The sequence below is a fragment of the Amyelois transitella genome, chromosome 31 (genome assembly GCF_032362555.1).
Source record: "Amyelois transitella isolate CPQ chromosome 31, ilAmyTran1.1, whole genome shotgun sequence".
Taxonomy (NCBI): Eukaryota; Metazoa; Arthropoda; class Insecta; order Lepidoptera; family Pyralidae; genus Amyelois; species Amyelois transitella.
In genome coordinates, this window is record NC_083534.1 from 4,231,074 (window position 1) to 4,247,867 (window position 16,794).

Sequence of the window (16,794 nt, forward strand, 5' to 3'; positions counted from 1 at the left end):
TCTTCCCACTCAGACCTTTCCCTCCACACTCTCCTTATATAATGAACTAGCGACCCGCCCCGGCTTCGCACGGATGCACAGCCGATACTAAATATATCTCTATTAGAACTAACTAAAGCACCGCCCGCTAAGCGGCTAACTAAGTCTTGCTCCCGGCAAAAGTGTCACTTCTGCCTGCAGTCCCGCAGTGCATCGTGATATTTTAATTTCACCACAACTTAAAAACCAAACGTCCAATTTTAATCATTCAAAGACCAAATATTATCTACATAAACTGTACTTATTGATGAAATTATTTATTTTGATAAGGATTAATAGCATGAGTAAAAAAAACGCGTTTAAATGTAGACCAAAAAAAATCAAGATTTTTAAATAAAAATGTGGTTGTTGTGCCTCACTCGACATAGATAGGTATAGTGTGTCGCGGACTTTTTTGTAGATATTTATAAGATCTACAATTAATTAAAACATTTTATGGTTCTATCTTTTGTAGTTTAGGCAGCGTACGCAAAATAAGTAACTTTATTGATTGATTTTTTTCAGTTTGTGTCCGAAAAATCCAAATATATTACGGAACCCTATTTTTTTCCAAAATAAAATATAGTCTATGTTACTCGTGGATAATGCAGCTTTCGAATAGTGAAAGAATTTTTAAAATCGGTCCAGTAGTTTTTGAGCCTATTCATTACAACCAAACAAACAAAGTTTTCCTCATTATAATATTATATATTAATATATTATATTATAGTGTAGATAAAAAAAAAAAAAATTGAATCTGTACCGACTTGTTTCAGGTATATCCACTCTGATCGGTGACGACCTGACGTGGCTGCTGGACACGTTCAAATCGTGCAACCCGGCGTGGCGGCAGGTCAGGTGCGTGGTCTGCGACCCCACCAAGTGTCAGCAGGTCAGTGATACAGCGATCAATGTGCGGCAGCAGCGTTCAACGTTACATACATACATATCATCACGTCTATATCCCTTACGGGGTAGACAGAGCCAACAGTGTTGAAAAGACTGAAAGGCCACGATCAGCTGTTTGGCTTAATGATAGAATTGAGATTCAAATAGTGACAGGTTGCTAGCCTGTCGCCTAAAAAAGAATCCCAAGTTTGTAAGCCTATCCCTTAGTCTCGCCTTTTACGACATCCATGGGAAAGAGATGGAGTGGTCCTATTCTTCTTTTTATTGGTGCCGGGAACCACACGGCACAACATTTGTTTGTGTTTGTTATCTCTTCACGCGTTATGTACTGAACTAATTGAAATTCTTCTGTAATGACTTACCAAACATCTCAAGTCATCTCGTTCTCATTATGGCGTTCTCAATGGCCTATTTTCTGAATATTGATTTTGACTTTGTACATCTACGATCTAAGATAAGTTTGAAGCTTTTCTTTTAAAAAAAAAACGAAATAAAAGTCAGACAAGATACGCAAAAAAGTAAAATAATTCTTTTCCAATGAACGGCTCATAAATATAATATCGTCCAAGTAGCTAAAAATTAGTGAATCTGACTTTTGTTTTAAGATTTGATCTACCAACCATTTTTGTGTCTGATGACTTTTTAAGACCAAAATTTTGGTCTTACATTGAAAGAACCACAGTTCGGCATTTAAAATTCATTTTTGTAAGGGTTAAGCTTTTAATAGACATTTGCTGAAATGCTCTGTATAGATCAATATTAGAAATTTTCACATAGTTCAAAGACGAATTAACAAAAAAATACTAGCATTTAAAGAATAGTAATTGTAGTGCTCGACAGGGCTCATATTTATACTTTGCTTTTATTTTTTTGTCACCATGTAAACTCATGGAATGCAATAAATGATAGAGTATTGATTATTTCGTCAATGCTAATTGCCAACTTCGGGTCGTTTCGAGACCATTCATTCTGACCACCCCGTGGCGATAAAGACATATAATAAAATACAATTTAACATACATACATATTATGGTCACGTCTATATCCCTTGCAGGGTAGACAGAGCCGACAGTCTTGCAAAGACTGAACGGCCACGTTCAACTATTTGGCTTAACGCTAGAATTGAGATTCAAATAGTGACAGTTTGCTAGACCATCGCCAAAAAAAAAAAAGAATCCCAATGTTGTAAGCGTATCCCTTAATCGCCTTTTACGACATCCATGGGAAAGAGATGTATAGGTCCTATATCTTTTTTTGTATTGTTATACAATTTAATTTTAATGTATGTATTATTGTGTGTATGTTGTTAAACCAAAAGATTTGTATAGGTATATATATATATATATACCTGTACAAATCTTTTGGTTTATTTAGCTTTATATATATTATATATATATATATAAATACAATATCTGTCCGCAGTCGGTCCGCGCGGCGTTCCCGTCGGCGCACGTGACGTGCTCGGTGTGGCAGGCGGCGCTGGCGTGCGGCCGGCTGGCGGCGCGGCGCGCGGAGCCCGGCGCGGGGGGCGCGGCGGGGGCGGCGCCCGAGCTGGCCGCGCGCTGCAAGACGTACGCGCTGGCCGTGCTGCGCGGCGACCACACCGCGGCGCAGCTGCAGGTGCGCTCACATCACACAAACACACACACACAGACATACATACATAAAATCACGCCTCTTTCCCGGAGGGGTAGGCAGAGACAACCTCTTTCCACTTGCCACGATCTCTGCATACTTCCTTCGCTTTTTCGGGTACTCTTGATGAATAGAATAGAATATTTATTTGCTTTTGACTAGGGTTTACAAAAGGTGTAAAACATAACATATTTCCTCCCGGTCAGCCATTAATTATAGCATGCAAATTATTATAAAATTACACATAAGTCACTTCTTCTTCAGCCCATATTCATCCACTGCTGGATGTAGGCCTCTAGTAATGCACGCCATTTTCCACGGTTTTGTGCTTTTCTCATCCACCTCCTTCCAGCAATCTTGACCAGAACGTCCGTCCATCTGACAGGTGGTTTACCCACATTCCGGCGACCAGTTCTGGGTCTCCACTCCAGTACCACTTTGCCCCAGCGGTCGTGATATATGGCCCGCCTATCGCCACTTTCTTTGGGCTACTTCCTGAGCAAAGTCGGTGAGACTTGTCCGTCTTCTGATTTCCGTGTTTCTAATTTTATCCCGGATAGAAACACCAAGCATTGCCCGCTCCATAGCCCTCTGAGCGACTTGTAGCATGCTTACAAATTGCTTTGTAAGCGTCCATGTTTCCAAGCCGTACACTATTACGGGAATGACACATTGTGCAAAGGCTCTTCGTTTTAGGTTTATAGGTATCCTTGAAAACATCAGACAGTTTACCGAGCGCTCCCCATCGCTTTATTTCCCCCTTCTGTCTGCTATTGTCGAGGCTCAGCCGTTGACCGAGATATATCACTTAAGTCAAATTAATTCTCAATAAAATGATGATATTATTATGTCTATTTGTTACAATAAAAAAAAAATAACATACATATGGTCACGTTTATATCCCTTGCGGGGTAGACAGAGCCAACAGTCTTGAAAAGACTGAATGGCCACGTTCAGCTGTTTGGCTTAATGATAGAATTGAGATTCAAATAGTGACAGGTTGCTAGCCCATCGCCCTATCCCTATCCCTAGGCTAACTCAATAAAATGATGATATTATTATGTCAATTTGTAACACGAAAAAAAATAACTTCATAATAATAGATAGTACGCCTTTACTATATGTATGTATGTATGTATCAATGTTTCAGGTGCTGAAACGCGGCATAATCGGCACAGGAGCAGGTACTCTTCGATTATGGGAATCTCTTTTAAGGCCCAACGGAGCCATCACCAAGTTGGACTCCTGGTTGGAAGCTGATAATTACACGAACATATTGCACAAGGTGAGTTGAGCCTGTTTTTTTGAGTTGAGTTGAGTCTAGCGTTGAAAATTCCGAAAGAAACAAATTGGTCTTTTTTTCGGTAAAAGAAACGTTTTTTTGTTTTTTACCGTTTTATTGGTTTGTTACATTGAAATATATCAGATTAAAATCTTGGGGAAAAAACAGTTTTATTGAGATTCTCGTCGTTTGTTTCGAAAAATAAAAAAAAAACGATTGGAAAAAACACGTTTAATTACCAATTTTTAAAACAACAACTTTTCCTTCGTATTTTTCCGTTTCTTTCATATTTTTCCGTTTTATTAATAAAAAAACATGAAATATTTCATTCTTATTTTTCTTGAAACTTTCGTAAAAAACTTGTATAAATACGAGGGAATTTGAAAAAAAAAAACAGAAAAATTTCCCGCTTTTTTTAACCCTAGTTGAGTCACGTCCCAAATATCGAATATTTGTTACGCGTACTCCTTTTCCGAAGGACCAACATTTAGTAATTTAATACTTAATAAACAGATAAGAAAAAAAAATTTATAATAATTAAATGACAGTTTTGAGAGTGCATCATCTTTTCTTTTCATACATACATATGGTCATGCCTATATCCCTTGTGGGTTAGACAGAGCCAACAGTCTTGAGAAGACTGAATGGCCACGTTCAGTTGTTTGGCTTAATGATAGAATTGAGATTCAAATAGTGACAGGTTGCTACCCCATCGCCTAAAAAAAGAATCCCAAGTTTATTAGCCTACACCTTAGTCGCCTTTTCGCCTTTTACGACATCCATGGGAAAGAGATGGAGTGGTCCTATTCTTTTAAGTAATGGTGCCGGGAACCACACGCCAAATCTGTGTAATTTGTCCCTTACATATATTTATTTATTTAATTATTTAATCCACTCGCAGGGCCTGGAGAGGCTGTTAGCCAAATTCAACGGTGTGATCCGCTCGCCGCTGCAGCCGGAGGAGTTCGTGTCCCAGTTCTTCAACGTCGCCAACCAGCTGGAGGACGATAGGAGGAGCTTCGCCGTCAGCAGGCTTCGGGTGAGGGAACCCACATTATTTTATTTATTTATTTATTTTTTTACGTGTGGAAAGACCTTCGTGTGGTTCCCGGCACCATTACAAAAAATAATAGGACCACTCCATCTCTTTTTCATGGATGTCGTAAAAGGCGACTAAGGGATAGGCTTATAAACTTGGGATTCCTCTTTTAGGCGATGGGCTAGCAACCTGTCACTATTTGCATCTCAATACTATCAATAAGCCAAATAGCTGAACGTGGACGAACAGTCTTTCCAAGACTGTTGGCTCTGTCTACCCAACAAGGGATATAGACGTGACCATATGTAAGACCTTCGTCTACCCGGCCGGCTACGGGAAGCCGGACGGGTTATGTGGGGCTTGAACCCACTAAAACCACACGGTGCCATCGCCTACCGCTTCGTTGCCAGGAGTGGGAGCTGCCCTCGCTCATATTCCACATTATTACCCCAACACCTGAATGAAGTTAACGTATTGTGAAGTTGTAAATAACTAGCGACCCGCCCCGGCTTCGCACGGGTGCGAAATTATGAATGTTGTTATATATACCGTGTGGTTCCCGGCAGTGCCGTGTGGTTCCCGGCACCATTACAAAAAATAATAGGACCACTCCATCTCTTTCCCACGGATGTCGTAAAAGGCGACTAAGGGATGGGCTTATAAACTTGGGATTCCTCTTTTAGGCGATGGGCTAGCAACCTGTCACTATTTGAATCTCAATTCTATCACTAAGCCAAACAGCTGAGCGTGGCCTATTAGTCTTTTCAAGACTGGTGGCTCTGTCTACCCCGCTAGAGATATAGACGTGATCATATGTATGTATGTATGTATGTTATACATTCCTTCCTCCTCCTTCCTTCCTCTTGAATCACTCTACCTGTTACAAAAAACCGCATCAAAATCCGTTGCGTAATTTTAAAGATTTGAGCATACAGACAAACAGATTAAAATAGCGACTATGTTTTATACTATGTAGTGATTGTGAAGTTGACGTTGTTGAAGAGAATGCTGCAGTGCGGTTTGTTACCGCTTCTTCTGCACTGACGCTTCGGAAGCGGCAGTGAACTTAGTTTTAAGTAGTTTATTTGACGTCAACCAATTTTGTGAAACCAAAAGGTTTTGACAATTATTAAGCGACATGAAGTGTCCTATGATAATGAATAAAAATTTTGAATTGAATTTGAAGGTCATGTTGCGTGCGCGTTTAATACCAGTTATTATAAAGCTGAAGAGTTTGTTTGTTTGTTTGAACGCGCTAATCTCAGGAACTACTGGTTCGAATTGAAAAATTATTTTTGTGTTGAATAAACCATTTATCGAGGAAGACTTTAGGGTATATTACATCACGCTGCAACTATTAGGAGCGAAGAAATAATGGAAGAAGTGAATAAAAAAAAAACAGGGAAAATCATTCATCCTCGAGGGCTTCAATGATGCCCAAAATAACTATTCGAACACGCGGACGAAGTCGCGGGCACAGCTAGTTAATAATATAAAGAAACGTATACGTACGGGCACACTGTAGTAGCGCGCCGCGGCGATTTATCGACCGATTACGATGAAATTAGGTATGTAGGTAGCTGAAGACCCAGAATAACATATAGGCTACTTTTTATCCCGGAGTCCCCGCGGTAATGATTCCACGCGGACGTAGTCGCGGGCGCCCTCTAGTTTTACAATAAAAATAATATCTGATTTTTTTCTTTCTAACTAACAAGTTTTAAAGTTGGTTAACTGGTAGAAATGAACATTGGTTGACTGGAAAAAATCCCATTGGGGATAAGTCCGCCATTGTACATATTCTTCTGAATCCAATAACTGTTTTGTAATTTGTTATATTTATTTTTAAGTGCAATAAAGAGTTTACAAACAAACAAAAAAAAACAAGTCATGGCAACCGTTGCTATGTCTTAAGTACGTGTTAAGAATGTTGCCCACATCTTAATTTGTTGTTTTTTCTTTTTTTTTTTCAGGACACAGAAACGCTGAAGCAGTCGCCGACTGACACGATCACCCAGTACGCCTACAATCTGATGAGCCATCAGACGAAACTCGCGCAGAAATGTTTAGACGACCGAGCGGGGAGGTGAGCTTGTGTTTCATGTATATATTTGACGGCCTCTGTGGCGCAGCGGTAGTACGCTTGTCTGTGACACCGGAGGTCCCGGGTTCGAATCCCGGCCAGGGCATGATGAGAAAAGAACTTTTTCTGATTGGCCTGGGTCTTGGTTGTTTATCTATATAAGTATTCATTATAAAATATAGTATCGTTGAGTTAGTATCTCGTAACACAAGTCTCGAACTTACTTCGAGGCTAACTCAATCAGTGTAATTTGTCAATAAAAAAAAAAAAAAATAAATAAATAAATAAATATATATATATATATATATATATATATATATATATATATATATATATATATATATATATACAGTAGGGCCTCGGTAATCCTGAGAGGCATAAACAAGACCCCCTGCCGAATTATGGAGGCGTCCGGATTATAGTATACCATATTTAATAGAAATAAAAAACATCCTTAACCTAAGTTTCTTTTATCATTAGAGCATAATGACGAAAATGTACATGTTAAAAATTATGCACATACATCCATTTAAGAAAAAAGTTTAAATATCACATTATCATTATTTCTTCTTGAAAAAGTCTGTAATACTCTTCTGTTTATAATTGCACTTCGTTTCAAAAGCACGGTCTCGAAGTCGACGGAGAAAAATAACTTCGTGGGTATCCAATTCGTTATCTTCAGCCCATTTTAAAGCAGTGTTTAAAGCTCCTACTGCCTACTGACTAACGACGAATGTTCATGGAAGCCCGCACCTACCCGATCACCGAATTAGCGAAACTCCGGATTACCGAGGCCCTACTGTATATCTATATATTATATATATCTATATAAACAGGGTGACCTTTAATTCAACTGCATAAATTTAACTGTTAAGTGTACTCATCTTAAGGATATTTAAAAACGTTAAAAGAAAAATATCGGTTCATATTTCAGAAAGTACGAAAAAAAGTAAAAGTATCAAAATCGACGATCCTAAATACGTAATATCACCCCGGACGGCTGAAAAGCGACGCGTAAGATTCAGAGGTCAACGACACAATTCATTCAACTGAGCGATCTCGACAACTCTGTACTTAACTTGATCTTGATACTAGAAAAATAATTTATTTTTCAGACATTTATTTACATGTTTAAATTTCATTTTGTAGTATTGGTCTTTAATAAAGCGTGTGACGTAGTTTTTGAGGGTTTTTTAAATGTGAAAATGATGACGTTTAATTAAAATAAAAATAGGCTCAAACGGCTCAGAAGCATGGGTATAGTCTATGTTTAAAAGGATGCAGTTGTTTTAAATGTCACTCTGTATAGATATAGATATAGCTGTCCCGGCAAACGTTGTTTTGCCATATAAATAATTTTTAAGTAATATCTAGTTAAAAAAAATGTTAAGGGTCGACAAACCTTATCACTAAGGGATATGATAATAAGAAGCGTACTGCCGCTGCGCCACAGACGCCGTCAATGGTTCCTCTTCTTCTCCTTTTTTATTAATCTCGGCAACCGCACGGCATATAATCGAATCAAAATGATTGATTGTGCCGTGTGGTTCCCGGCACCAATAAAAAAAAGAATAGGACCACTCCATCTCGTTCCCATGGATGACGTGAAAGGCGACTAAGAGATAAGGGATAGGCTTATAAACTTGGGATTCTTCTTTTAGGCGACGGGCTAGCAACCTGTCACTATTTGAATCTCAATTCAAATTATCATTAAGCCAAACAGCTGAACGTGGCCTATCAGCCTTTTCAAGACTGTCGGCTCCGTCTACCCCGCAAGGGATAATGACGTGATCATATTATTTATTATTGAATTAAATGATTGATTTTTATTATTATTAATTATTAAATGATTGATAACAGACGCCACAGCAGCGCGGCGATATGCAAATACGGCACGTCCACTCAGGAGTGCTCGTGCCTGTTCAGCAAGGTGTTTCGGCTGCCGTGCCGCCACATCCTGATGCTGACCACCGAGCTCAAGGTAACGTGCCTCCGTGCCGTCAAACCAGCGTCAAACTAGCTTCAATCCATCGTTTGTCTGACGTGAAACCATCGAACTAACATTGATATAGCACAAATCCATCGTCAAGCTGCCATCAAACCATCAATCCATCGTCATACTACCGTCAAACCAACATCAATCTAGCCTCAAACTACCGTAAAACCATCAATCTGTCGTCAAACCATCAGTCTAGCACCATCAATCCATCATGAAACTACTATCATTCTAACATCAATCCATCATCAAACTACCGTCAAACCATCAATCTAGCATCAATCCAGCGTCAAACTACCCTCAAACCAACGTGTGACCGGCGTCATTGTTACTCGTGCCTGTTCAGCAAGGTGTTCCGGCTGCCGTGCCGCCACATCCTGATGCTGACCACCGAGCTCAAGGTAACGTGCCTCCGTGCCGTCAAACCAGCGTCAAACTACATTCAATCCATCGTCAATTTATCGAACAAACGTTAAACAACCGTCAAACCATCAATCTAGCATAAATCCATCGTCAAACCAACATCAATCTAGCATCAATCCATCGTCAAACAACCGTCAAATCATCAATCTAGCATAAATCCATCGTCAAACCAACATCAATCTAGCATCAATCCATCGTCAAACAATCGTCAAATCATCAATCTAGCATCAATCCAGCATCAAACTACCCTCAAACCAACGTTAGACCGGCGTCATTGTTACTCGTGCCTGTTCAGCAAGGTGTTCCGGCTGCCGTGCCGCCACATCCTGATGCTGACCACCGAGCTCAAGGTAACGTGCCTCCGTGCCGTCAAACCAGCGTCAAACTAGCTTCAAACCAACGTCAGACTAACGTGAAACCATCGAACTAACATTAATATAGTACTAATCCATCGTCAAACTACCGTCAAACCATCAATGCAGCATCAATACATCGTCAAACTACCGTCAAACCATCAATCCATCGTCATACTACCGTCAAACCAACATCAATCTAGCATCAATCCATCGTCAAACAACCGTCAAACCATCAATCTAGCATAAATCCATCGTCAAACCAACATCAATCTAGCATCAATCCATCGTCAAACAACCGTCAAACCATCAATCTAGCATAAATCCATCGTCAAACCAACATCAATCTAGCATCAATCCATCGTCAAACAATCGTCAAATCATCAATCTAGCATCAATCCAGCGTCAAACTACCCTCAAACCAACGTGTGACCGGCGTCATTGTTACTCGTGCCTGTTCAGCAAGGTGTTCCGGCTGCCGTGCCGCCACATCCTGATGCTGACCACCGAGCTCAAGGTAACGTGCCTCCGTGCCGTCAAACCAGCGTCAAACTAGCTTCAATCCATCGTCAGACTAACGTGAAACCATCGAACTAACATTGATATAGTACTAATCCATCGTCAAGCTGCCATTAATCTAGCATCAGTCCATCGTCAAACCAACATCAATCTAGCATCAATCCATCGTCATACTACCGTCAAACCAACATCAATCTAGTATCAATCCATCGTCAAACCAACATCAATCTAGCATCAATCCATCGTCAAACAACCGTCAAACCATCAATCTAGCATAAATCCATCGTCAAACCAACATCAATCTAGCATCAATCCATCGTCAAACAACCGTCAAATCATCAATCTAGCATAAATCCATCGTCAAACCAACATCAATCTAGCATCAATCCATCGTCAAACAACCGTCAAACCATCAATCTAGCATAAATCCATCGTCAAACCAACATCAATCTAGCATCAATCCATCGTCAAATCATCAATCTAGCATAAATCCATCGTCAAACCAACATCAATCTAGCATCAATCCATCGTCAAACTACCGTCAAACCATCAATCTAGCATCTAACGTCAATGAATATTTTCAAAATTATGTACCCATTAGTTTGAATACTAACCGATGCTCACACGATGAGGGAAAACATCGTGAGGAAACATGCACTTTCTCTGATTGTCCTGGGTCTTGGATGTTTATCTATATAAGTATTTATTATAAAATACAGTATCGTTGAGTTAGTATCTCGTAACACAAGTCTCGAACTCACTTCGAGGCTGACTCAATATGTGTAATTTATCCCGTATATATTAAGGTATTGTATTGTATATAGCGCCGTGTGTTTCCCGGCACCAATAAACAAAAACAATAGGACCACTCCATCTCGTTCCCACGGATGTCGTAAAAGGCGACTAAGGGATAGGCTTATAAACTTGGGATTCCTCTTTTAGGCGATGGGCTAGCGACCTGTCACTATTTGAATCTCAATTCCATCATAAAGCTGAACGTGGCCTATTAGTCTTTTCAAGACTGTTAACTCTTATTCCGCAAGGGATATAAACGTGATTATATGTATGTATGTTGTATTGTATATATTTTTTTTTATGTGAAGACACACATCCCTTTCGATAGTATATTGTATTGTATATATTTATTTGTGTTTAAGGTGAAGACACACATCCCTTTCGAGTGTATATTGTATTGTATATATTTATTTGTGTTTAAGGTAAAACACATCCCTTTCGAGTGTATATTGTATTGTATATATTTATTTGTGTTTAAGGTTAAGACACACATCCCTTTCGAGTGTATATTGTATTGTATATATTTATTTGTGTTTAAGGTGAAGACACACATCCCTTTCGAGTGTATATTGTATTGTATATATTTATTTGTGTTTAAGGTTAAGACACACATCCCTTTCGAGTGTATATTGTATTGTATATATTTATTTGTGTTTAATGTGAAGACACACATCCCTTTCGAGTGTATATTGTATCGTATATATTTATTTGTGTTTAAGGTGAAGACACACATCCCTTTGGAGTGTATATTGTATCGTATATATTTATTTGTGTTTAAGGTGAAGACACACATCCCTTTCGAGTGTATATTGTATTGTATATATTTATTTGTGTTTAAGGTGAAGACACACATCCCTTTCGAGTGTATATTGTATTGTATATATTTATTTGTGTTTAAGGTGAAGACACACATCCCTTTCGAGTGTGTATTGTATTGTATATATTTATTTGTGTTTAAGGTGAAGACACACATCCCTTTCGATAGTATATTGTATTGTATATATTTATTTGTGTTTAAGGTGAAGACACACATCCCTTTCGATAGTATATTGTATTGTATATATTTATTTGTGTTTAAGGTGAAGACACACATCCCTTTCGAGTGTGTATTGTATTGTATATATATATTTGTGTTTAAGGTGAAGACACACATCCCTTTCGAGTGTGTATTGTATTGTATATATTTATTTGTGTTTAAGGTGAAGACACACATCCCTTTCGAGTGTGTATTGTATTGTATATATTTATTTGTGTTTAAGGTGAAGACACACATCCCTTTCGAGTGTGTATTGTATTGTATATATTTATTTGTGTTTAAGGTGAAGACACACATCCCTTTCGAGTGTGTATTGTATTGTATATATTTATTTGTGTTTAAGGTGAAGACACACATCCCTTTCGAGTGTGTATTGTATTGTATATATTTATTTGTGTTTAAGGTGAAGACACACATCCCTTTCGAGTGTGTATTGTATTGTATATATTTATTTGTGTTTAAGGTGAAGACACACATCCCTTTCGAGTGTGTATTGTATTGTATATATTTATTTGTGTTTAAGGTGAAGACACACATCCCTTTCGAGCCTCGCTGGACGGTTCAGCACTGCCTCTTCGGATGCGAGACCGCCACTACACAGCAGACTGGTAAATAATATATATAAAATTCTCGTGTCACAATGTTTGTCTCCGTACTCCTCCGAAACGGCTTAACGGATTTTAACCAAATTTTGCATGCACATTCAGTAGGTCTGAGAATCGGCTAACAACAATTTTTCATACCCCTAAGTGTTAAGGGTTGTCCACACTTAAATTTTTTTTAAATTACTTAAGAAATATTTATATGGCAAAACAACGTTTGCCGGGACAGCTAGTACATATATAATATTGTATAGCTGAACTCGGCCATTCAGTCTTCTCAACACTGTTGGCTCTGTCTACCCCACAAGGGATATAGACGTGACCATATGTATGTATGTATGTATGTATTATCTATATATTAATATTGTTACAGGCGCCGGCGGCACATTCATGGAACAAGTCGTGGTGGAGACGGACGGACAGCACAGACAGACGGTGCCGCAGACGCAGCAGATACACCAGGTATACATATAATCACGTCTATATCCCTTGCGGGGTAGACAGAGTCTATTTTGAAAAGACTGAATGGCCACGTTCAGCTATTTGGCTTGATGATAAAATTGTGATTCGAATAGTGACAGGTCGCTAGCTCATTGCCTTAAAGCAGGATTAAGAGTTTAATAATCTTATATATCCCTTAGTCGCCTTTTACGATACATATGGGAACGAGATGGAGTGGTCCTATGCTTTTATAAATACATACATACATACATACATATAATCACGTCTATATCCCTTGCGGGGTATATATATATATATATTTATTTATAAAAAATAGCTGATATATATATATACGGGACAAATTACACAGATTGAGTCAGCCTCGAAGTGAGTTCGAGACTTGTGTTACGAGATACTAACTCAACGATGCTATATTTTATAATAAATACTTATATAGATAAACATCCAAGACGCAGGTCAATCAGAGAAAGTTCTTTTCTCATCATGCCCTGGCCGGGATTCAAACCCGAATAACTAACTTCGCGACTATACTTCCTACAAACAACTTGTATTGGGACTGACTGAAGCCGGGACGGAGAAGAATAAATGTTTTGAAATTAAATCTATTTTGTTATGTTTTCTCAAGGTGGGCGGTGTGAGACAACAGCAATACGTTTTAGCAGCTCCCGGACAACCGGCCACGCCCGTGTCACAGGTAATACATACATACTTGCATACATACATACATAACATACATACATACGTACATACATACATGCATAGATACATCGAACATACATGCATACCTACAAACATACATGCATACATACATACATGCATACAAACAAACATACATACATACATACAATTGAAAGAGTCCTATACATACATCTATACTAATATTATAAAGCTGAATTTTAAGTGATAACTGGAGAATCACTTTAAAAAATAGTTATATGGCAAAACAACGTTTGCCGGGACAGCTAGTATACTCGTATATATATAACGTTTATTTTTAGTTTCTTACAAAGATGATAACTTATTTAAACACACTATTATTATAACCTTACCTGAAAACAAAGAAACGACAATTAAAGTTTATTCTTCCACCAATTCTTCTTATTTATATATTAATTAATAAATCTATTGACAATGTAATTCTTGTCCAATGCAATATCCAACATAACCTCTCAACCGACCACAGGCTCTCGCAGTTGTCAATGTCACCGGCAATGTCGAAAGCGCGGCAAAATTCAAAATAAAGAAATATGCTATTCTGCTGCAAATGAGGCAGAAAACCTCAAAAGGCGCAAATATGTAGGTATCGGTAATACCTATACTTTTGAACCTTTTGGGCTAGAAACTCTGGGACCGTGGGGCCCATCTGCCCATCAGCTTTTCCGACAATTGTCGAAAAAGCTGATTGAGGTATCTCGTGACCGGAGGGCTGGAAATTATCTGGCTCAGAGAATCAGCATTGCCATTCAAATTGGCAATGCTGCCAGCCTTCTAGGCACACTCCCGCATGTTGATGCTATGCAGGGACTGTACAATTTATAAATTAAATTTTAGTTTGTAGTCATCTTTTTTCTTTATTTTTATAAGTAGTTTAAGTTTTAAATTAATTAGTTTGTAAGTATCTTTTTTCTTTCTTTTTATAAGTAGTTTTAGCTTTAGTTTTAATTTGATTTAATTATAATATTTTAATTTTAAAAGTAAAATATTATTAGGTAAATTAAAAGTCCTGAATATAATAAAGAAATATCATTTCTTTACATATTATATATGTCATATTGTCCAACAGGTGATATTCTGCGGCAGCGGCGTCGGGTCAGTGGGTTCCGTGGGTTCCGTGGGGTCGGTGGGGTCCGCGCCCGTCATCACGTCCGTGCTGCCGGCGGGCGGTGCAGTGCTCACACCACATCACACTATACATCATTGAAATGTTACAACAATTTATACAAGACGCGTCTAAAGAAAAAAGTTAAGATAAATTCCAGTGGGAATTTTTTTGGGAGCTATTCTCACCTGTACATACATACATATGATCACGTCTTGCGGGGTAGACAGAGCCCGCACTTGGAACCTTTTTGCCGTGAATATCATTCCCGCGGTAATTCTCGAAATTCCATCAACTATATGTATTCGAAACAGGAATAGTATATATCATTTATCTCATTAAAATGATGGTAGGCTATTAGTATTAAGATGTAAATATTAATTTTAAGTAGTATATAAATTGATGTTCTGTTGACATGACAAAAATTTTTTTACCCTTTTGTGTAATAGCGGTTGTGTTTCGAAATTTAATATATAAATAAATAAAATAAAAAAGTTGGCCTCGAACCAAGTCCGAGACTTGTGTTACGAGATACTAACTCAACGATACTGTATTTTATAATAAATACTTATATATAGATAAACATCCAAGACCCAGGCCGATCAAAAAAAGTTTCGATTCTCATCACGCCCTGGCCGGGATTCGAACCCGGGACCTACGGTGCCGCAGACAAGCGCACTACCGCTGACTGACACTAGAGGCCGTCTAGGATAATAATAGAATCAATGCTATCTTTAACTTTTATTCAACTTTTGATAGCAAATTGGCAACGCAAGTTACCTGCATTGGCAGAACACGCATAATACATACATACATACATATGGTCACGTCTATATCCCTTGCGGGGTAAACAGAGCCAACAGACTTGAGTTCAGCCACGTTCAGCTATTTGGCTTAATGATAGAATTGAGATTCAAATAGTGACTGGTTGCTAACCCAACGCCTAAAAAATAATCCCAAGTTTGTAAGCCTATCCCTTAGTCGCCTTTTACGACATCCATGGGAAAGAGACGGAGTGGTCCTATTCTTTTTTGTTTTGGTGCCGGGAACCACACGGCATAATACACAATACGCATAATGGAGATAATAATTTGTCTATGTCAACAGAACTCAAAAATGTGTATAAGTTCCGACGGAGTTATTTAAAGGACTTTTGTAAAAAAAAATATAGGTTTTATATACAATTGTGAGGGGCGAATCAGGGCGATAATTCTTGTGTGTTTAAGATTTCATCGGATTCTTGTTTTTGATATATATGCAAAATTATTGGTAACATAATTTTTATGGCTCACGGGGTAGACGGAGCTAATTAAGGGAAAACATGCAAGCCACGTTCAGCATGATGTTAAAAGTGACTAAAGTTTCATTTTAAACCGAAACTTCGATTGCGCGATTTAGACTCTTCACTGCTATTGGCTGAGCGCGTCGCAATAATCGCTGTGATTGGCCGATGACGTGTGACGTTATAGCTCAAGTGTATAATGTAAATGTATGTGCGAGACTGAATAAAAATTTGATGATTTCCAAAATTAAGTTGTCGCATTGATTCGCTCCGACTTATAGCCCTATGTAACTTATTACTACATAGCTTATATATATATTGTATCAAGTAAACTGAAGGTGGTATAATTGTGTGGTTTTATTTATTGAAGCTGTGACCCAAATTAGTTTAATTAACAACTTAACAGCACTTCGGAGCGCTATCGCTCGCGCGAGAAACTATAGCTGTCCCATTTCTTTTCATAATATGGCGAATAACAATACATACATACATATGGTCACGTCTATATCCCTTGCGGGGTAGACAGAGCCAACAGTCTTGA

At 38.4% G+C, this 16,794-nt stretch overlaps 1 protein-coding gene across 3 annotated transcripts in view; it reads left to right on the plus strand.

The window, feature by feature from the left end:
- Positions 1-16,594, plus strand: part of LOC106138611 (uncharacterized) — a 26,885-nt gene extending 10,291 nt beyond the window's left edge. The window contains exons 7-17 of one of the 3 annotated variants that reach the window (XM_060953316.1): positions 795-910; positions 2,350-2,547; positions 3,713-3,847; positions 4,746-4,883; positions 6,857-6,969; positions 8,827-8,896; positions 9,313-9,363; positions 12,612-12,696; positions 13,064-13,152; positions 13,778-13,846; positions 14,936-16,594. In XM_060953316.1, coding sequence (XP_060809299.1) covers positions 795-910; positions 2,350-2,547; positions 3,713-3,847; positions 4,746-4,883; positions 6,857-6,969; positions 8,827-8,896; positions 9,313-9,363; positions 12,612-12,696; positions 13,064-13,152; positions 13,778-13,846; positions 14,936-15,073 — 1,202 coding nt within the window. In that variant the 3' untranslated portion in view covers positions 15,074-16,594. Of the gene's footprint in view, positions 1-794; positions 911-2,349; positions 2,548-3,712; positions 3,848-4,745; positions 4,884-6,856; positions 6,970-8,826; positions 8,948-9,312; positions 9,364-10,204; positions 10,256-12,611; positions 12,697-13,063; positions 13,153-13,777; positions 13,847-14,935 lie in introns of all 3 variants that reach the window. The other 2 variants (XM_060953315.1, XM_060953314.1) reach the window with 2 other exon arrangements.
- Positions 16,595-16,794: the final 200 nt, after the last annotated feature.